This window comes from Suricata suricatta, chromosome 13, assembly GCF_006229205.1.
Source record: "Suricata suricatta isolate VVHF042 chromosome 13, meerkat_22Aug2017_6uvM2_HiC, whole genome shotgun sequence".
NCBI classification, from domain to species: Eukaryota; Metazoa; Chordata; class Mammalia; order Carnivora; family Herpestidae; genus Suricata; species Suricata suricatta.
In genome coordinates, this window is record NC_043712.1 from 12,917,604 (window position 1) to 12,939,995 (window position 22,392).

At 38.7% G+C, this 22,392-nt stretch overlaps 2 protein-coding genes and 1 long non-coding RNA gene across 5 annotated transcripts in view; all 3 read left to right on the top strand.

Moving 5' to 3' along the window:
* The window catches only part of LOC115277017 (N-acetyllactosaminide alpha-1,3-galactosyltransferase-like 1), an 11,486-nt gene extending 5,743 nt beyond the window's left edge, over window positions 1-5,743 (top strand). Inside the window, exons 5-7 of one of the 3 annotated variants that reach the window (XR_003902167.1) lie at window positions 2,231-2,340; window positions 3,541-3,696; window positions 4,925-5,743. Coding sequence is in view for 1 of the 3 variants with exons in the window: in XM_029921122.1 (XP_029776982.1) it covers window positions 2,231-2,340; window positions 3,541-3,650 (220 nt within the window). In the remaining 2 variants the exon portion in view is untranslated. Of the gene's footprint in view, window positions 1-2,230; window positions 2,341-3,540; window positions 3,854-4,924 lie in introns of those variants that run through there. The other 2 variants (XR_003902168.1, XM_029921122.1) reach the window with 2 other exon arrangements.
* A 7,020-nt stretch (window positions 5,744-12,763) lies between these two features.
* Window positions 12,764-22,392, top strand: part of LOC115275858 (N-acetyllactosaminide alpha-1,3-galactosyltransferase-like 1) — an 18,835-nt gene continuing 9,206 nt past the window's right edge. Inside the window, 2 exon segments of the mRNA XM_029919624.1 lie at window positions 12,764-12,770; window positions 16,833-16,911. Of these exon segments, the coding sequence (XP_029775484.1) occupies window positions 12,764-12,770; window positions 16,833-16,911 (86 nt within the window).
* Window positions 17,992-19,183, top strand: LOC115277018. The gene is made up of 3 exons (XR_003902169.1): window positions 17,992-18,082; window positions 18,187-18,222; window positions 18,994-19,183. It is a non-coding gene; the product is annotated as an uncharacterized LOC115277018 (long non-coding RNA).

Sequence of the window (22,392 nt, forward strand, 5' to 3'; positions counted from 1 at the left end):
TTCTTGTTTAATGCAGATGTTTACAGCTATACATTTTCTTATGAGTACTGCTTTTCACTGCATCCCATAAGTTTTAGTATGTTGTATTTTCATTTTTTTCTCAATGTATTTTATGATTCCCTTTGTGTTTTTTTTCTTTGACCCATTTGTTGTTTTGTTGAATTTCCATTTATTTGTGAACTTCCCAGATTTCTTTCTGTTAATAATTTCATTCCACTGTCAATGGAAAAGCTAGTTTGTATGTTTCCAGCCATTTTAAGTTTATTGAGATTTGTTTTATGGCCTAACATATGATCTATCCTGGAAAATGTCAGGTGTGTATTTGAGAAAAATCTGTATTCTGTTGTTGATTAAAACGTTCTATGTATGTCTGCTCAAGTCTGTGGTTGAAATCCTATGGCAAGTTTTTCTTTTCTTTCAGCTATTATACATCTCAGCTCCAGAATTTCTATTTGGTTCCTTTTTATAATTTCTCTTTATTCACATTCTCTGTTTGTTAAGCCTTTGTTCTCCTGATTTCCTTTAGTCCTTTTTCCATGGTTTTCTTTGGCTCTTTTAGCATATTTAAAATAGTTGATTTAAAGGCTTGTTCTAGTAAGCCCAATGTCTGGGCTTCCCCAGGTACAGTTTTTGTTAATTCTTTTCCTCCATCAATGGAGCATACATTCTTGTTTCCTTGCATCCCTCATAATTTTTAGTTGAAAACTAGGCATTTTGTATATTATAATATGGTCACTTTAAAATTCAGATTCTTTTGCCTCAGAGTTTGTTGTTCTTGCTTGCTGTGGATTATAGTTATTTGTCTGTTTGGTGACTTTTCCAGACTAATTTTAAAGATGGTATTCTTTGTCTTGTTTGGTCTGAGAGGTCCCCTTTCCTTTAGCTTGTGGTCAGTTAGTGGTTTGTTAGAGATATCCTTAAATACCTAGAGCCATAGTGGTGGTGGTGATGGTGGTGGTTGTAGGATTTATTAGAGGAGGAAGAGGAAAAGGCAGAGGGGAAGGGGAAGGAGGAGGGGGAGGAAGAGGGGGAAGGGAAGGAGAGGAAAGGGAAGGGAAGGGAAGGGAAGGGAAGGGAAAGGAAGGGAATGGAAGATAAGGGAAGGGAAGAGAAGGGAAGGAAGGAAAAGAACCCTGTTACAATCTTTGAAGATTGGTTCTGTGTTTGGGCCCTCCTTCAACACAGCCCATCTGTTTACAACTCTACCTTAGTCTTCACTTCCTGCTTGCACTGAGCCTAAATATCAGCCAGAGATGAAGGCTTAGGGTCTTCAGGGATCTTTTCTGAGCATGTAACCTGCCTGAACACATGCATGGATTTCTTAATTCCTCATTATACAAGGGATCTTGTCCAAAGCCTTTACTTTTCAAAGAACTCTCTTCCAATTTTTTTTCCTTCCAGGCTTTCAGCATATCTAGTGTTTATTCCAACTATAATTTCTTGCTTCAGGAGGCAGAGGCTTATTTCTTTTTAAAATGGTTTCAAGAATTGCCCTCTACTTAGCCACTTTTCCATTTTGAGAGAGTTCTGAGTTAAGTGAAACAAAAGGAAGCACTAAGTGTCCAGTCTTTTGGGTAACTCTCAGGTCCCAATGGAGAAACATATTTCCTTTGGAATCAGATCTATTCTTCTCTGTCCCAAAGCAGATACTCAAACTGAGAACATGTTTGCTGTTTCCAACACTACTGCCATACTGTGAACGAGTTGGTGCAAGACTAAGTTAAAATACCATAGTTTTCCTTCTATTATGTTGAGTCATTCTTTTCTTGATTTAACTTTTGCTTGATTGCTCTAAACTTTTGGCTACCTTCCAGGGTTCTAACAAAGTTGATCCTGACAGTATGCAGTAATATCAGCACTGGCAGCATTTTAGATTATGAACCTAGGAAGGTCATTTTTCAATATAATCTCTGAAAATAATTAATGTCAAAAAGACTAAGACCAGGATATTTTGTTCCAAATATGAGAGATATTGTTACTTTAGATGTTGGGTGACATTTTAACTGTGTTCTCAAAGATCTTGGAATCACAGTATAACAAATCTGTACATGTACTTTTGTAATGATCTGGCCATTTCTGACAAGCTGTTGCTCCAGTTTATCATAACCATCAAGGCTTTGGATTAGGAATAAGGAAATGCGCAACCAGACAGAGGCATTATACATTGGTAACATCTACAACAGTTTTATTAAAAGGTATCTTGTTCTTAATTCTTATGTCTTTCTTACAGTCAATCCGTGAACCTGACCACCACCAACTGGTCAGCTCCAGTTGTGTGGCATGGCACTTTCAATGAAGAAGTATTGGAACAGTATTACGCAAAACATAAAATTACCGTGGGTAGGTAATGACAAATGTCCTTTACATTCAAGTTTTTTATTATAGAAAATAAGAGATAATCAATAATCATGCCTCAAGAATCTAGAAAAAGTGGAACAGAATAAAGCCAACAGAAGTAAAGAAATAGTAAAGATGAGAACATAAATCCATGAAACTAAAAGCAGAAAAGCCACAGAGTAAAATCAAAGAATCAAAAAGCTAGTTCTTTGGGAAAAAAAATCAATAGGATTCACAATCATCCTGGTATGAGCAAAGAAGCCAATATAATTAAGCAGAAATGCCCATGCAAATGTGAAAGACTATGGCTATGACATTGTGCATCTGTAGGGAAAGACTTTCATAAATGATGCTGGAGAAAGTTGACGTTGGCGTGGGAAAACTGCAGTTGCACCTCTGTGGTGTACCATACGCAAGCATATACAAACAGAATTCCCAGAGAGTTTAAAGGGCAAAGTTAAAGGGCAAACTGTAGTGTATCTTCATGAAATTAAGACAGAAAAGGATGTCTTCTTATCACCAGAAAATACTGATCATAAAGGAAGAGGTTGATAAATGCAACTGTACTGAAATTAACTTTACCTAAGAGAACATCGGAAAAGCCCAAACTGAGGGCCATTCTACAAAATACCTAGTCAGTGCTCTTCAAAATGGTAAGGGTCATGAACAACAGAAAGAGAAATGGAGACAGACTGGAGGAGCCTAATGAGACATAATGACTAAATGCAGTGTGTATTCTGGATAGGATCTTGCAAACAAGAAGGCCATTAGTTTTGACAAATGTACTATGATTATATAAGATACTAACATTAGGGGAAGATGCATAGAGTGTATATGGGAACTCTCTATAATACATTTGCACCTGTTCCATAAATCTAAAAGCATTCCAAAATAGAAGTTTTCAAAAACTTGAAAAAAAAAATAAGTTCACCATAGTAGTGAAAGTACCTAATAGCCTTTTTTTTTTCTTATAAATGCCTGAGATTGAACTTTTATTTACTGAGGCACCCATTTCAAAGACATCCAACTCAAATAAACATGTTGAGGGTTGTGACATGGTTGGTCACTAGCTAAACAACTAGGTAAAGAGCCAGGTTGGTCTCCCTGTGGAATTCCCCTTTTAGAAAGGCCTGGGTAACCTATGTAACTGACCACTTGAGTGACCTCGCACTTTCCTTCCTGCACTTTCATTCCTGTTCTTAGGTTTCAAATTCTGCGATAAAGAGCGGAGTTGTGAAAGCCTTGGCACCTCATTCCCCAGCCCAATAAAGGCAGAACCCCCAAGAACCAACCCCTTCTCTCTCCTTACCTAAGACCTCGCTCTGTGACCCTGTGCTTACCTTGTACCCTCCAGGACTTGTGAGTAACAAAACTCATTTTTTCCAAGTTCTCTGATGGTGTTGATGAGGAGAATCTTGTAAGCGTGGGCTGGTCCGGCCACAATATTGGCTGTTAGGGGAAATGTCCATGGGGGTCTCACCACAAGCAGCAGGGGCCCAGGTGAGTCCCAGGCATTCTTGGCCAATAAAATTACTATCAAAGACTGAGACCAATGCAAAATGACCCTATATTATCCCATACACAAAAATTAATTCAAATGGACAACAGACTTAAATGTGAAAGTTAAGACAGTAAAGCAAGTAGAAGAAAATATAGCATACTTTCACTACCTTGAGGAGACAATGATTTCTGAAACATGGTACAAAAAGCACTAACCATTTTTTAAAATGTGGGTAAATTGTATTTCTTTGTATTTGAGTTGCTAGCTTCCAACTAAGTAGAATATTTTAAGAGGTACTTTTCATAATTTATCTTGCTTTAATAAATTACCATAATTTCAGACATTCTAGAAATTTCAGAACTTTCTAGAAAACTAGAAAGTTTTCTCCCAACTCCATCTGCTATGTTTCTTAAGACTTAGATCAATATCCAGAACTTATTTTTAATGATTATATAAACATAATTTGAAGCAGAGGCATGCATGATTGAATTTACCTGAGGCCATTCATTACTCTGAGAATCTTTCACCAGCTGGAAAGATCGGAAATGAGAAAGTTTTGTTTTCTAATCCAACAATCTTGGCAACATACTGAAGGTCACAAAGCGAAATAAGACAGTGCAGATAGTGGGGTGCTGACCATGCTGCCTCTGACCTTTCTGCATCACTGACTCCTCATAAATTCCTCCTCACAAAGCAAGCCCCAGACATCAATCACTGGTCATGCAAGGACCCAAGACCTTCTTGCCTACAATCCCCAACACAAGTTCTTTCTTCTCCACTAACCCTTAAGACTGGCATTCACTCATCTTGCCACAGAGCTCTGTGCTGTTTACTGATCCCACCATGTTTCATTCTCTCTCGTGAGGAAGTCCTCTTTTCTCATGATCCACAGAACCCCATCAGGGAGAGGAAAGGCAGATAATTTCACTTTCTTTTATGCTATTTAAATATAACTCAAGAAGTGTATCTAATATTTAGTTTCCCTACTAGCATTTCTGGACAAACTACAGCCAGTGTAACTTAAGTAGTATGCATTTCACTGCAATAGAAGACAAAGAACTTAATCATTTCTTATTTACTTCACAGATATATTGACCACTATTTGAGGAAATTTATATTATCAGCAGATACGTTTTTTATGGTCGGCCACAAAGTCATAATTTATGTCCTGATAGATGACTTCTCCAAGATGCCTTGGATACAGCTGAGTACCCTCCGTACGATCAAAGTGTTTGAAATTAACCTAGAGAAGAGATGGCAAGATGTCAGCATGATGCGCATGAAGACAATTAGTGAACATATTGTAGATCATATCCAACATGAAGTCGACTCTCTCTTCTGTATGGACGTAGATCAAGTCTTCATAAGGAAATACGGCGTGGAGACTCTAGGCGAGTCAGTGGCTCAGTTACATGCTTCCTGGTACAAGGCAGATCTGATAAATGTGCCGTATGTAAGACGGGAGTTATCAGAAGCATATATACCTTTTGGCGTGGGAGATTTTTATTACCATGCTGCTGTGTTTGGTGGCGCTCCTACCCAAGTTCTCTATATTGCCAGGGAGTGCTAAAAAGGAATCATGAATGACAAGAAAAACAGCATTGAAGCAGGAAGGCATGATGAAAGCCACCTAAATAAGTATTTCTTTCTCCATAAACCCTCTAAGCTCTTGTCACCCGAATATTTCTGGGATTTAACTGGAACAGGTATTATTAATATTCGTAATATCAAACTATTGGGCTAAAAAGGATTATAAAAACCTTAGAGTAAAATTATAGTTTTATAGCACTTCAGATTTCTGAAAATAAGAGCATCGGCTTTGTCTTATTCCTTAGGGAATTAGCGCTTGATAAATTGTAGCACTAAAAAAGTCACTAGCAACATGGCAAGACCACCAGCATGGCATACTCATACTTCTCCTTATATTCATTTTGAATTGTGTAAGATGGGGTATAGCAGTTGCAGAATGAATGTATTGACATCAGATGGAGATACAGTGGTTTCATATCCTGTGTGAATGTTGAAGAAATATTGTTTGTTGGATTACACTGAACAAAATAGAATCTATCACAAGAAAGTGAAACCTGAAATACTTTTATTGATCCATGTAGATGCACATTTCTCATACTGTTTAAGAAAGAGGATTGTCAGGGTGCCTGGGTGGCTCAATCGGTCCATCTCTTGATTTCGGCTCAGGTCATGATTCTAGGGTCATGGGATCAAGGCTCACATTGAGCTCTGTGCTGAGCATGGAGCCTGCTTAAGATTCTCCCTCTGTCTTTCTCTCTCTGTCTCTCTCTCCCTCTGCCTCTTCTCTCATCTCTCTCTCTCAAATAAAATTAAATTTAAAAAATAAAATAACATAAAAATAAAAAAGAAAGGGGATTGTCTAGAGGTGTGGATAAGAAGTCACTGCAACTATAGTAATATCCTGTCTATGCAAAACATTCAAGATGCTAAAACTGCCATCAGATGGAAGGATGATTACTTAGGAAACTGAGTCATTCGAAAAGAACTATACAGTTTAAAACTACACAATTGCTTGTTATAAAAACTAAAAAAGTATTTAAAAGATACAGAGAAAATTGAAAGTCCCTTCTTTACGCTCCCTTTGAAAACCTATCCCTCAATATTCCTCTATATGCATTTATATACCCACCACATGAATACACACACACAGTTACACTTACATTTTATCCAAATTGGTTTATATCACACACTTGCACACATACAGATGCACACAAAGATTTTATCACTAGTCAGGGTCCAGTTAGAAAAATAGATACTACAATCCTCAGTATTTCAAACAGTGGAGATTTAACACAGGGAACTGGACATGCAAAAGAGGTCATAACAGAGCTGAGATGCAACACAAGGGAGAGTGAAGCAACCCATAATTTTAATTTTTTTAATGTTTATTTATTTTTGAGAGAGAGAGAGACAGACAGACAGACAGACAGACAGTGTTAGCAGGGGAGGGGCACAGAGAGAGGGAAACACAAAATCCAAAGCAGGCTCCAGGCTCCGAGCTGTCAGCACAGAGCCCGACATGGGGCTCAAACTCATGAACTGTGAAACCATCACCTGAGCTGAAGTTGGACGTTTTACCAGCTGAGCCACCCAGGCAGCCCTAATTTTTATTTTAATGAGGGCAATAGCACTCCTAAGGCTGAAGAAAAAATTATAGAATTTCCACAAAGAGCCAGAACCTAGCATGAGCTGCCTGGCATGAGTAGAGATGGCAAAGAGAGGAGTCCTCATCAGTGCTAAGGATGTCACCCAAAGAAGACAGAGATGGAGAGAGGAAAGAAAGAAATATACAGACTTTTCTCCTTCTCCCTACCCTGTGTGCCTGTGTTTCCACTGGCCAGTGCCATTCAGTAGTCAGATGCAAAGGAGTCTGGGAAATGTAGGTCCCTGAGTGTGGGGAAAACGAGACAGAAATCTAAGAGTAAACAGGCAAGTGGCTACCACAGTCCACCCATGTTGCCACAAAGCCACCCATCCTCCTGCTCCTAACTTCCGTAAAATGACTTCATGTTTCTACCTCGCAAAACTTAACCAACTTTTGTATAAATAATCACACCCACAAGGGTGAAAACACAAAGTACCACATGACATAGTTTTCCTCATCATGTCCAGGAATCCAGGATGATGTGAGGTTCTCTCCTTCAGGACTATATGTGGCTCTTCATTGTTTGGTGAACTCTGATCTAAATTGTAAAGAAAAGAATAACCAATACTCCTCATTTAGAAAAAATAATGTAGTAAGAGAAGGAAAAAGGGAAAATAATTGGTTTACATATAAAAAGGTATATTTATATGATAATGTATATTTATGTTTATAACATACATGCCTGCTGCAGTCCTCATTTCTGTATCTGATTCCAAGGTCGAGTTCATATTGATCACTCCTTTCTTTCACTGCCTATTCCATGTTCCTTACCTTCTACTGGAAGCACAGCTGAATAGGGTTCTTTACCAGGGAGATGACATAAAGCTTCTCCTTGTGGAATCTGAGTCTTTAGTGGGTCTTTATTCATTGGATTGCCACAGATTTCCCTTAATAAGGACTGTTGGATAAAGTAGTTTAAGGGGCTCCCAGGGAATGCCTTGAACTCTAGATACAACCCTCATTCCACTATTGTGGAGTAGCAACCTACTTTCAACCTGATAATCAGTTCCCTGAATCAGTACAGAGACCTTTTCTCTGGCTGTTGATTCAGCACAATGAGAATGCAAAGTGGCAGGAGAAGTTTCAGATGACAATTCAACAGGACCATCACGTTGTTTCCTTGTACACTAGTACCTTCAAAGTCATTGAGCTCAAGGTTGCAGAAAAGAAAGTAAAAATTGTTCCAGTAGATTATCTGGTGTAATTGTAAAAGAAAGCCTCACATCTCTACTTCTTGGTTCCAGGACCCATGCATTCCAGCTTTGAGGAAGACAATATGATGCAGTGACTGCTATTTTAAGATCTATCCCATACCTTTAGAATAGCACCCCAACCTCACAGAGTGTTGTCTTAGAGCTGATACTGTAACTGAGTCTTCAGTAGGCCATTTCATAAAGTTAGCTGCTTCTGGGTCATGAGTTATATGGTAAGACCAGTGAATTCCATGATGGAAACCCACTGTTGCACTTACTTGGCAATAAACTCTGTCAGAGGCAATGAATAAAACATTCTGTAAGTCCACAAGTGGTGGTGCTGGAGGAAGCACTATGGGAAAGGAAGGTGTATCTGTACCCAAAATATATTTGTTTAGGAACAAATTTCTTCTCCTTCCTTGATGGAAAATATCCAAGGTAACCAGTATGCTGCCAGGGGCCAGACAGTCCCTCAGAAGAAGGGTGTCATATGATGTACTCAGGGTGGCCTTTGCCACCAGATGGTTGACATTTAGTAGCAGAGAAAGCCAGATTGTCATTGATGAGAGGAAGTCTATCTTACTGAGCCACTGGAAAGCCTCCATCTCTGCTACCAAGGCCACTTTGTACGTGGGCCAACAAGAAAGCACTGCGGTGGCTGCAGAAAGAGGCTGAAATCACAGAACAGAAGATTTTTCTCTACTAGATTACTGAGAGTCTCATCTACTAACATGAGTCTTTGGTGAGTATTTTCATGGGACACTCACATCCTTACACTCTGTACCTATTTCAGAAGCCCATAAAGGACTTCAGATTTTCTTGTCCAATTTTTCTTTTCTTTGTTTTTAAACATTTGTTTTTTGAGAGACAGAGAGTGACAGAGAACAAGCAGGGGAGGGGCAGAGAGAGGAGACACAGAATCCGAGGCAGGCTCCAGGCTCTGAGCTGTCAGCACAGAGCCCGATGCGAGGCTCAAACTCACCAACTGTGAGATCATGATCTGAGCCAAAGTCGGACGCTTGACTGACTGAGCCATCCAGGCGCCCCTTCTTGTCCAATTTTTCAATCTGCCTGAGTCCAATCTCACAAAATGACTTCCATTGATAATGGATCACAGCTGCATACACCCAAGCTTTTTGTTGGATCAGAAAGCATTAAGTGCACAGTGGAGAGGAGAGGTTATAGCTCAAGTAAATTTAGAATCCCATGTGCCTGGTATTGATTGTCTACCTGGTCATGGAAAATGCCCCATCAGTATCTATATTTGCCACATAAACCTGTTAAGAGTCACAGACCTTGCTCTGCAGACAAGACCTTACATAGAGCCTTCTCTCACCTTGGGATTCACTCAAAATTGGCAGGGTATTGGTTTTTCAACACACAGGTCAGAGCGGCATTCAAGTATAATATACATTGCCTTTAATATCCAAAATGTCCCACTGAGCATATTTATGCCTCTGATTTGGTGATAAGTAGTTCAAGGTGCGGTAATTTGCCTAGAACCAACAACTTTACATGCTCCTCAGAAATGTCACTGATGTGTCAGGCCCCTGAATTTTTATGGAGTCTTTTCTTCCATCTCCGGGCATAATTTGTACTAGCAGGACATCTGAGATGCTTGCTCCATTTCTGACTCTATGTATTAGGTCTTCAGACAATGAGAATAGGCATCACCTGGTAAATTAACTATGTTGGGTGAGATCTTTATGGTATTACGTAAGGAAAGACTTGTGTTCTCAGAGAGATGAAGAGGAGGAATTGTTTCCACTGACAAGGGAAGCTCAGAAGGATTGGAATTACAAGTTCCCAGATTCATCTGAATCCACTCGCACATAGGGGCTTCTGTCTTCCCGAATTCTCTAATTTTTAACACAAGAGACTTTTAGAAGTTGCATATAAACTTACATTCTAATTATGTATATAACACAATTCAAGTGGGGGCCTTATCCTCAGCCATGTGTGCCTTATGACCACATCTGCATGTGTGTACACACACACACACGCAAATACACACACAGGCTCCAAAGGAATCATCTCAGTCCATGTCCATGCCTTGGGCTGAGATTTGCAATTTATCATTTTATTTCTGTAAGTCCCCCAAAACAGTCAGAAGAAGCACCCCATCTCAAAGGCATTGTACTTATTATAACTACAATGGCGAGTACAGCAGCTAGGTAGTGTCCTGAAGTCTTCCCTTCAATGCACACTTCCTATCAGGTGACAATAGTGATAAGATAATTTAAATAATTGTGGTGTCACTACATGCCACAGATTTCTAGTAACCCATAGATAGGAGAGGATTCTCCATGGTATCAGATAATTGAGCAACCTGAAACCAGAATCCCACTTTGAGAGACTATTTCTTTGGGCCTTTGGTAGATAGTTCGCAAAATAAATACTATCCCTTCTCTGTATCCATGCCATTTTACATAGCCCCAGTTGATACTTTCCAACAGCCAGACATGTGTGTATAGACCAGCAAGCCCCCAACCAACTGCCCAGAGTACTGTAGCTACATGAGTACTTTGAGTGGAGATCAGCTAAACCTGGCCCAGATCAGCAGCAAATGACCCTAGACTCATGAGCAAAAATAAAGCATCATTGCTTTAAACTGTGAAGGTTTGGGTGGGTTGTTAAACAGCAAAAATCATGGTCCAATCAGAAAAATCTGGGTATTTCAAATGAGGGATTTTAATCTAAGAATTGGTTACACAGGTGATAGAATTGCTAAGGAGCTAGACGGGACAGGGACAGTGAGGAAACAGAGAAGCTGCGGCCATCCCAAGAGCCAGAAGGGCCCAGGAAGAAGGGGGTGGCACCAAAGGCCAGAAGCCAGGCTCATCAGTGGGGCTAGAACCCACTGCAGCCATGAAGGGCACAGCTATCTGATGGGAGCTGCAGTCACAAAGGAGACTTTAACTGTGGCTTTATGCTTTTTCTTTAAGTTCCCTAGTGCCATGAAATACAGCCATTTCACCTGCTTGTTGAATAAGTTAACATTTAACTGATTTCAGTAAATAAGTTAATATGTATAGTTCAGTGTCTGGTGCATAAGTGTTATAAGTCATCATTATCATATATTTTTATGGCAAAAATGATACTTGCCCAGAAGCCTTTGCCTTTGATGAACATCTAATTCAATGGGAGCCCAGGGACAGAGTAACTGTTTACAAAGATTTTCCACAGGCTGCCAGAAACCTATCTCTGAACACTAATGTGGTTTTTTTTAATTGACTTTAGGCCGAAACAAGGCCTGAAAATCAATTCTAGATTCCCCCTATTTCCCCCAGTGTAGTTGCCTACAAGCCAACCCTCTCTCTGGTACTGAAACCTGATTCTGGTTCATCTAAACAAGAAAAGAATGTATGAAATGACATGTTGGGTAAGAAAATTGAATGCTCAGATCTTAGTAGTCTTAACACAAAACCAAGCTTCTCACTCACCCGACATTTCCAGTGAGGGTTGGAACCAGGAAGTCTGCTCCATATTGTCACTTGGGGACCCAGAGTGACAGAGGGTCCACTATCTGTGACATTCCTAGTCACAGTGTCAGGGGGAGACACAATCTTGCAGGGGCTTTTCAGTCCCTCAGCCTGGACTCATCCCATGCTCTCGGCTAGAAAATAGAGCCTCCCTGGAAAGGAAAGGAGAACTAGATAGTGCTGACCAATAGCAAACATTTACTACAGAAACAGTCACAGTGCTTAGCCATTAGCTGCTGAAAACAAAATATGAAGAGATAAAGGGAGGAAATACACAGATAAGATTTGCCATAGGGGTAATCTGTTTAAATACCAACACTGATGCCCACACTCATTATCTCCCTGCTGATCTCCGTACCTTTGAAAACATCTTCCAGAACATTAGTCCTTGATTCTAATACAAATAATTTCAAATTGAACCTCCCCCCAACCAAGGTTCAAAATCCTAGGTCAGAGAACCTGATTAGCATGCCAGGTAGTTTAGGTCCTGTGCCCATGATTTAGTTGCAAAGGACAGGAGGAGGAAATTTCTGCCGATTTCTGCTTCCACGCTAGACAGAAGGATGCTGTTGCTCCTTGAATTTAAGATTCCCTGTAAGTGAGGGGTCTTCAGGTTGCTGGGCAGCCCAAACATAAAAATGTGCACTACCTAGTTTCAATGCTCTGCATATTTAAGAATTTTATATAAACAGGTTCATACAGTCTGTGTCCCGTTTTGGCCTGGCTTCTTTCACAGTATCATTATGTGAAGTTCCATTTAAGTTGTTGCACATATCAGTGCTGAGTATGATTCCATTGCCACAATTTACTTATTTGTTCACTTGTTGATGAACATTTGTTGATGCTACCTTTTGGCTACTACCAAGAAAGCTACCAAGAGTGGTCACGAAGAGCTCCTTTTATGGACATGTGCTTCTATTTCTCCTGGGTAAATATGTAGGAGTGGAATTGCCCAATTGTACGGTATGTGTGTGCTTAAACTGTTAAGAAACTGCCAAACTCTTTTCCAAAGTGGTTGTGCCATTTTACATTTCCACCAACCACGGATGAGCGCTCCAAATCTTCAATCCTCACGATGTTCGGTATGGCCAGTTTTCTTAATTTTAGCCATTCTAATAGGTATGTGGTGGTATAGTATTGTGGTCTTAATTTGCATTTGCCTGTAAAATAATATGCTCTTTTTTCATACACTTATTTGCCTTCCGAATGTGTTTTGTTTTGCCAAATGTCTGCTCAAATACTTTGCCCACTTTTTATTGTATTTCTTGCAATCTGAAGTTCCCTTTTCATTGTCTTAACTGTTTCTTCTCCTATTTTCGACTATACATTTTACTGTCTTAGATTTTACATTTAGAATGTCATCCATTTTGAATTAATTTTTACACATGGTGCAAAGTACTGATCTAAGTTTGTTTTGTTTTGTTTGGAGTTTTTTGCATATAGATATCCAATTGTCCTAGACCCATTTTTTTTAAAGACTATCCATTCATTAATGAATTGCCTTTCCTTATTTGTCAAAAATCAATCATCTATTTACGTGTTAAATCTATTACTGGACTCTTGAGTCTGTCCCAATGGTCTGTATGTCTATCTTAAAACCATATGGTCTTAATTACTGAATCTTTAAATCTAAACTTATGCCAAGATAAAAAGCTTATTAAAAAGTGCAAAAAGATAGAGACCTAACAGAAAATGAACAAAAGCTACGGACAGTTCACAGAGAAGAAATTACAATGCTTCTTAAACATGCAAGATGTTCAACATCAGTCATAATAAAGCAAACATAAGTGAAAGCGGCACTAAGATACAATTCACACCCTCAGATTTTCAAATACCAAAAACTTTAACGACACACCTCATATTGATAAGGATGTATGAAAATGGGTTCTCTTACCCACTGGTGGCATGAGTTAAATTGGAACAACCCCTACGGGAAACAATTTGGCAACATTACTCAAATGCTAAATGAATATAACCTTTGACCCAGCAATCCTGTTTCTAGAAATTTATCCTGCAATATAGTTCAATATGTGTTCATATGTCACGTTCAAGTGTTTCCACTGTGGCATTTCTTATAATGGCAATGTCTAGCAATAGAGAAATGGGTACATGAATGATATACTCCTATAATAAACCACAGCTCACTAGCAAAAGAATGAGTATGAATGCATGAAATGGAATGGAATGATCTTCAAAATATACTGATAAGTGAGATATTCAAAGTGCTGAAGAATTATTTTAGGATGCTGCGATTTGTGTGAAAAGGAGACCTATACATTTTATAGTTTATTGTCAAGTTGGTTTCCATAACACTTTAAAAATATTTTTATGCCCTTATAGGTACAGAATAGTTATGGAACAAAACCCAAGTAAACTGAACAGTGGCTGTCCTTGGGGAAAAATAATGGAGTCAGTGCTGAGGGAGAAGCAGCATTATACAACTTTTTCTCTGTTTGCATTTTTGATATTTGCTCTGTGTGTGTGTGTGTGTGTGTGTGTGTGTGTGTGTGTGTGAGAGAGAGTGTGTATGTCTTTTTCAACAAGAAAAACTATTTTAAAAGAAGGGTGTATTAAAGGTACATGTTATCTTATTTTAAATTGATTTAAATTTATTTTTGAGAGACAGAGAGTGAGCAGGGGAGGGGCAGAGAGAGAGAGACACAGAATCTGAAGACAGGCTCCAGGCTCTGAGCTAGCGGTCAGCACAGAACCAGACACAGGGCTAGAACCCACAAACCATGAGATGATGACCTGAGCTGAAGCTGGATGCTCAACTGACTGAGCCACCCAGGCTCCCCAGTCTTAAATTAAGAGTGATTATCTCAGGAGAGGGTGATTACATTTGATTATCATTTTCTTCTTTATGCTTTTATGCACTTGACCAATTTTATAATATTAAAGTGTGTTACTTTTATAATCAGAAAACTAAGTACTTTTAAAACTTTTAAGAAAAGGCAAAAGGTATTAGCTTTACCCAGGATAATTGAACAATGCCTCAAAGAGGATGAAGAAAAAGATGGCATACTTTTTTTTTTGGTCATTCATATACACATATACACACAGCACACAATTCAAAATATATTTCTGGAAGTAAAAATCAGTCATTAAGAAAGGTAAGGAAGGGGTGCCTGGCTGGCTCAGTCAGTAGAGCGTGCAACTTTAAAAAAAATAATTGTTTTAAAAGTGTTTATTCAGTTTTTGAGAGAGAGAGAAAGAAACAGAGAGCAAATGGGAGAGGGGCGGAGAGAAAAGGAGACACAGAATCCAAAGCAGGCTCCAGGCTCCAAGCTGTCGGCACAGAGCCTGAACAGGGGGCTTGAACCCATGACTGTGAGATCATGAACTGAGTCGAAGTCAGATGTTTAACCGACTGAGTCACCCAGGCACCCCAAGCATGCAACTCTTGATCTCAGGATTGTAGGTTTGAGCCCCATGTTGGGTGTAGAAATTTCTTAAAAATAAAATCCTTAAGGGGTGCCTGGATGGCTCAGTCAGTTAAGTGCCTGACTCCTGATTTTGGCTCAGATCATGATCTCACAGTTCGTGGGATCAAGTCCCACACTGGGCTCCATGCTAGCATGGAGCTGCTTGGGATTCTCTCTCTCCTCCCTCTCTCTGCCTTTCCCTCTCTCTCTCAAAATAAATTTAAAAAAGAGAAAATCTTTAGAAAGAAAGAAAGAAGGAAGGAAGGAAGAAAGAAAGGAAGGAAGGAAGGAAGGAAGGAAGGAAGGAAAGGAAAAGAAAGGAAGGGAGGGAAAAAAGGAAGAAAACAAAAGAAACTAAAAGCACACCACATTTTAAAATCCTTTTTCAAATGGGACAAAGTTCTGCCATCTGATAGCAATGAGAACTTGTGACCAAATTTATCATTATGACAACATCATTGTGACTTTCAAATGCTTTCATCATCAAAAGAGTCTGGTGACATCACCATTAGCAAAAAATTCAAACACCAGGAAAGTATTTTACAATATCTTATTTTTTAAATGAAGACCCAAAAATATAATGATTGGGAAACATCCTAGGATTTTTTTTTTCATCACCAAAACTAAAGGTAAGGCTCTTAGAAGAAACTATGAAAGGCTGGAAGATCTGGCAAAATCATAAATAGGGGTGATCCCCAAACCTTGGCCTCGAAAGTATATTGTACAAAATAGATGACACTTCAACATATTACTGGCCTTTAAGAATAATGTCATTGAAGGCACACTGTCAGAAAATAATCTGGCTAGATAGATTCTTAACTCATACATAGGGTAATTCTAATATTTTTGAATTAAAAAGACGGTTGAAGAAGCAATGCTTTAGAATTTAGTGGTTTAGTTCTTCAGAGGCATATGGCTAATCATTGTATTACTTCATATTTCAATTTATGTGCATTTTGCATATGAGTTTATAAAAATATGTCCCATTAGAAAAAGTGAAGATAAAAAAAAAGTGAAGATAAAAGGGGGCTAAAAATTCATCTTGGGGTGGGTCAAAAGGAAAAGAGCCAACAAAAGAAGAGTGGGGAAAAAATAGAAGCAAGAAGAAAACTGCCAAAGAGGAGTAATGTGGAAGCTAAGAAGGAGAGGGAAAGCAAAGGAATTGATGGAAAGAGATTCACAGAAAGGTCAGATAAGATGAATCTACTCAAGAAAAATAAAAACATATTTTGGTCATTCTACATTGCTGGGACACTAAAATTGTGTCCAATTCAAGAATTTCCAGTCTGGTATCTACAGAAGAATTGTCCAACAGGGATATAATGCAAACCACATTTGTAACTTAAAAGTTTTTAAGTTTATTTATTTATTTTGAAAGAGAGAGCCAGTGAAGGAGGGGTAGGGGAGGGTGGCTGAGAGAATCCTAAACAGACTCCATGCTGTCAGTGCTGAGCCCTACATGGGGCTCAATCTCACAACCATGAGATCATGACCTGAGCCAAAATCAAGATCAGATGCTCAACTGACTGAGCCACATAGGCACCCCCACATTTGTAACTTTAAATACTCTGGAAGCCACACTGCAGAAAGGTAAAGAAACAGGTAAAATCCATCTAAATATATTTTATTTAATCCACTATATTCAAAATTTCATTTCAACATTTAGTCCATATAAGCAATCATTAATGAGATATCTTACATTATTTTTTCCATAATGAGTCTTCAGACCCCACTGTTTGGACCAGCAGCATTTCAAGTTTGCACTACTCACCAGTGCTAGTGGCCACCATGTTGAAAGGTACAGATCTAAGCATCTTGCCAGTTAAGTGTTCAAAAGCAAGTATCAGAGACTTCCATTTCATTCTAACACATAACCTCAAAATAGGACCTGTTCTTGGATGGTGCCTACTGAAAATCAATTTATGCTGATGAACAGAAATCCTCTTTTCCCCCCTTAAGTAAACTCTACCCATAATATGGGACTCAAATTCACGACCCCAAGATCAAGAGTCACATGCTCCACCAACTGAACCAGCCAGGTGCCCCATGAGTAAACAGAAATCCTACTTAACACCTTTAACATAAGCTCAGTGCATTGCCTAGAGCCAAATATTCCATTTTAGGGCTTAATGATAAGCAAAGGAGTCTATAATACAATGTTAGGAGCTTTGTATTTTTTTAATGTTTATTTATTTTTGAGAGAGAGAGACAGAGCATGGGTGGGGAATGGACAGAGAGAAAGAGGGAGACAGAATCTGAAGCAGACTCCAGGCTCTGAGCTGTCAGCACAGAGCCTAACACGGGGCTCGAACCCATGAACCGCAAGATCATGACCTGAGCTGAAGTCAGACGCTCAACTGACAGTGCCACCCAGTGGCCCCAGGAGCTTTGTATTTAATATAATAAGGCTATGAAGAAAGAAGTAATGCAAGATAAGAGAAAAGAGAGTGTTGGAAGACTAGTTTAGATACATTTTAAGCTATGTCAATAGGAACAAGACTCAAAGTAACCCGCTATAGAAATATAGCTGTACTGGAAAACAAATCTGTTAACCTGCTAAAATTCTCTTATAAAAAATTCAAATTCTTACCTCCTCCATGCCTTCTTCATCTTTATGGACTTTTTAAATAAGCAATACAATGTTACCAAATGCTATTTGAAAATCAGCTCTATTGTGGGAGTAATGTCTTTAAAAATTAACTGTATTGTTTTGGTATCACGTTCTACATGTCATTTGTCCTTCTAGGGTGTTATACTTTAATAGAAAGGACTCATGGTCACTTGTAATAGTATTATAATCTTTTTGAAGATAATAATGGTCTGTCTTAGTCAAAATGGAAATAATTGACCAGAAGCTCATTGCAGGCCCAGATTCCAGAACTGGAATGTCACATCAGAACCAGATGATATGCATTCCAGAACTGTAGCATTATGCCTGGCATGTAGTAGGTGTAATTACTTGGTTAAAAGTGAGTAAATGAGTAGATCTGAATTTTAGATTTTTTGTTATTCCAATTGCAATAGGCATTTGTTCAAATTTCACACTAAAATATCTTTTTTCATTTATGTGAAGAATAAAGAACCATCTAGAGAAGATAGATCTCTGCTGGTAAGAATCTTTGTTCTATCAATATTCTACAAACTGTATTGAGGGCAAACTGGCTGGAGTCAGTGAGTTCTAATGGTAGTGACAACCAGAAGTAATAGAAAACTACACTGAATTCTCCAGAGACAACCAATGACAATTTCTTGGGTATCAGTTCAGAAATAATCAGTGTACGTGCATATATACATGGATATAAGTTTGTATGGACATGTATATGTGCACATCTCCAAATTTTGCTCCTTCAACACACTTATCTTCTTACACCAGAAAAATTTTTGACGTTCTCTATAGTTTAAGCATCTCTGTCTGGGATATTTTTCTTTAGATTGATAGGCATCTGTAGTCCACCACGTTTTCAGCCATTGACCATTGTGTAGGACCGAGAAAATTAGTGAAACCAACCCTCAAAAAAAGAAACCTGTTTTTAAAGCTCTCCATTTGTCACTATACATGTTTAATGCAGTTAGGCATGGACAATTTGGATTTTGGAAGAGTATGAGTCTTGAGCAATCCTATATTAAAATATCTTTGGTTAAAAACACCTCCAAAATGTCAAAATGGAATGCACTTTCAAAGTCATTTTTTAATATTTGATTTTGAAATAATTACAGATTCATAGGAAGTTGCAAAGACAGAACAAAGAGGTCACATGTACCTTTCACTCAATTTCCCGCAGTGTTACGTGTTACATAATTGTCGCACAATATCAAAATAGGAAATTGATGCTGGGACAATGTATGAATATAATTGTATAACATTTTATCACATGTGCAGATTTGTAGATCACCACAGTAATCAAGAGACAAAATGATTCCATCACTGCAAAGATCTTGGAGCTGCCATTTATATTGTCCCCAACCTCCTCTCCTCAACCCTTCTAACCCATAGTACCATTTATCTATTTTTATCTTTATAATGTTGTCATTTTGAGAATGTGTTATAAATAAAATCATACAGTATTTTATCTATTGAGATGAGCTCTCTTTACTCAGGATAATGCTCTTAAGATCCAGCCACCTTGCTGCGTATCTCAATAGGTCACTCCTTTTTTATTGCTGTGTAGTATTCCACTAAGGGAGGTACCAAAGTGTAACCATTCACCTGCTGGGGGATGTTTTGGATGACAATTCTTTTCATCCAGCACCACTTCCTTTTGGGTCCATAGCTTCTAATAAAAAAAAATCCATTTCATGCCAATTATTTTCCTCCTCTAGATGAATCATTTCTTTCTGCTTATTTTCAAGATTCTTTTCACCTTTAGCTTTCAGAAAATTGGCTATTATGTGCCTCAGCATGGATTTTTTTTAAAGTAGGCTTTACACCTGCCGTGGAGTCCAACATGGGGCTTAAACTCACAACCCTGAGACCTGACCTAAATCAAGAGTCAGATACTTAAGTGATTGAGCCATTCAGGTGCTCCAGCATGGATTTGTTTTTTATTTAGGTTCATCTTGTTTGGGGTTCATTCAGCTTCTTAAATCTGTACATTTATGTCTTTTGCCGAATTTGGGGGCTTGTTCAGCCATATTTTTAATCCTTTTTTCAGCCCCATTCTCTTTCTTTCCTTCTGGGGCTCCAATGACATGAATGTTAGATCTTTTGTTTTTGTCTCACATGTCCCCGAAGCTGGCTCTTTTTTTTTTATTTTTTTCTCTCTGTTATTGAGATTGAGCAATTTCTGTTATTCTATCTGCAAGTTCACCGATTTTTTTCTCCATCCTCTCTATTCTGCTGTTAAGACTACTTACTGAGTTTTTATTTCAGTGTTATATTTTTAAGTTCTAAAATTTCCATTTGGCTCTTCTTTATACTTTCCATATCTTTAATAAGATTTTCTATTTCTTTACTGTAACACTCTATTTTTTTCATATATTTCAAGTGTTTGTAATTGCTCACTGAAGCACTTTTACAACAGCTGCTTTAAAGCAGCCTTTGTCAGATATCTTTTGTAGATAATTCTAACCTGTGTTATCATGGCATCTGTAAATTATCCTTTCTCATTCAAGTTGAGATCTTCCTGATTCTTGTTATGATGAGTGATTTTTTTTCTACTGAAACTTGGACAGGGTCGCCTGGGTGGCTCAGTTGGTTAAGTGTCCGACTTCAGCTCAGGTCATAATCTCGCTGTTTGTAGGTTCAAGCCCCATGTCGGGCTCTATGCTGACAGCTCAGAGCGTGGAACCTGCTTCGAATACTGTATCTCCCTCTCTCTCTGCCCCTCCCCTACTTGCGCTCTGTCTCTCTCTGTCTCAAAAATAAACATTAAAAATTAAGAAAAAAACGAAACTTGGAGAATTTGGGGTATTGTGAAACTGGATCTTATTTAAATCTCGTGTTTTCATAGGGATCCTCTAACACTGTGCTAGCTGGGAAATAAGGTGAAACCCCTTCATTACTGTCAGTTGAGGGATGAAATTTTAGGGTCTTTACTCTGCCTCCCTTGAAACCCAGTGGGGAGGGGCTCCTTGTTACTAACAACCACAGGGGGATTGCCACAATTGCTGAGATTAGCACGGTGAAATGGAACTCAAGGATTGACATGGCAGGGGGTTCCCTAGGTTTTCTGCCACATGTATCTCAGATTGGGTGTGAGTCAGAAATGCCAATGAACACAGACAAAAAAAAGAGCCCCAAGAAAAAGCTGCTCTTGCTAGCTTAAGGGCCAGGAATAGGGCAGCTTAGCAAGGCAGAGAACCTGTAGACACTACTCATTGTTGTCCAGCCCAGTACCAAAGAAAACCTGTGGTCCTATTTCCATCCCTCCAGCAAAGGCCAAGTAGGGAGCCTAGACTTGTACCCTCACCAGACCATAACGGGGATTCCCTCCCTCCATCATTAACCTGGAGTCTGCTTCAGATTCTGTCTCCCTCTTTCTCTCTGTCCATTCCCCACCCATGCTCTGTCTCTCTCTCTCAAAAATAAATAAACATTAAAAAAATACAAAGCTCCTAACATTGTATTATAGACTCCTTTGCTTATCATTAAGCCCTAAAATGGAATATTTGGCTCTAGGCAATGCACTGAGCTTATGTTAAAGTTCCCAGGATAGGTACAATTTGATGATGGAAAAATCCTCCCCCATTTAAATTGAGTTGTTGTGGTTAGTATTGTTATTATTATTATCACGTGTGTGTATGTGTGTGTGTGTGTGTGTGTGTGTGTGTGTGTGTGTTTCGGATGTTTTTTCTTACTTGGGATTAAACCAGTCTGAGAGCTGAAGTCCTTCTTTTTCATCTTCCCTGGATACAAAGAGAAAGTCACATTAAGAGTGATCCCCTTACTCAGCAAATAATTACTGTGCCCCTGTAATGTGGCAGGCACTGTTTGATGCTTGTTCTAGAACTGTGAACATTTAGATCAGTTCCTGGCCTCTGGAAGCCAAGAGACTAGCTAGAAAGACAACATTAAATAGACAATTACAGTGCAGAGTGGTAACTGCTAATAGATCTCCATGGGAGCATATAGATGGGTCATCTAACCTAAATGTGTGGTTAAGGGAAACTACTTGGAGATAACACATGTAAACTGGGTCTGGAAGGATAAGGGCTATTTTAGGAAAGAGATGCAGGGTGCAGGGTGAAGAGGTCATGACCAATGATGGGAAGGCAGAGAACAGTATGGCTCTTGAGTGGGGATATATTTTTAAAGTTAACAAAGCAGGAAAAATAATGTATATTCAGACAAAAATACAGACTTATGTGATTCATTTGTCAAGTATTAGCAGCTTACTATGTGATGGACACTTTATTACATGTTAAAATAAAGGCTGGAATAGGGGTCTAGATGTTTGTCTTTGATTTTCATTTACAAATAGGACCCACCTAAGGTCTTGTACTATTAAGTTAACTATTTAATTAACAAGGTTATAAGGGGGCTTCTCTTTCATAAGCTGGGGATGTTTGGTAAAATAAGAATAATTTTAAGTGACTTGTATTTCCAGAAAGATGGAATAAGTACTTAATTTCCCTATCCTACCACTAAGTACAGCTAAAAACCCAGGACATTATATGTAAAGTAAAAAAAAAAAAAAAAAAGAAAGGCAAAGAGAAGAAAGCAATTGTTTTATAAGTTTCCATCTTTTTTTTCCATAATATTTTATTGTCAAATTGTTTTCCATACAACACCCAGTGCTCTTCCCCACAAGTGCCCTCCACCATCACCACCACCTCTTTT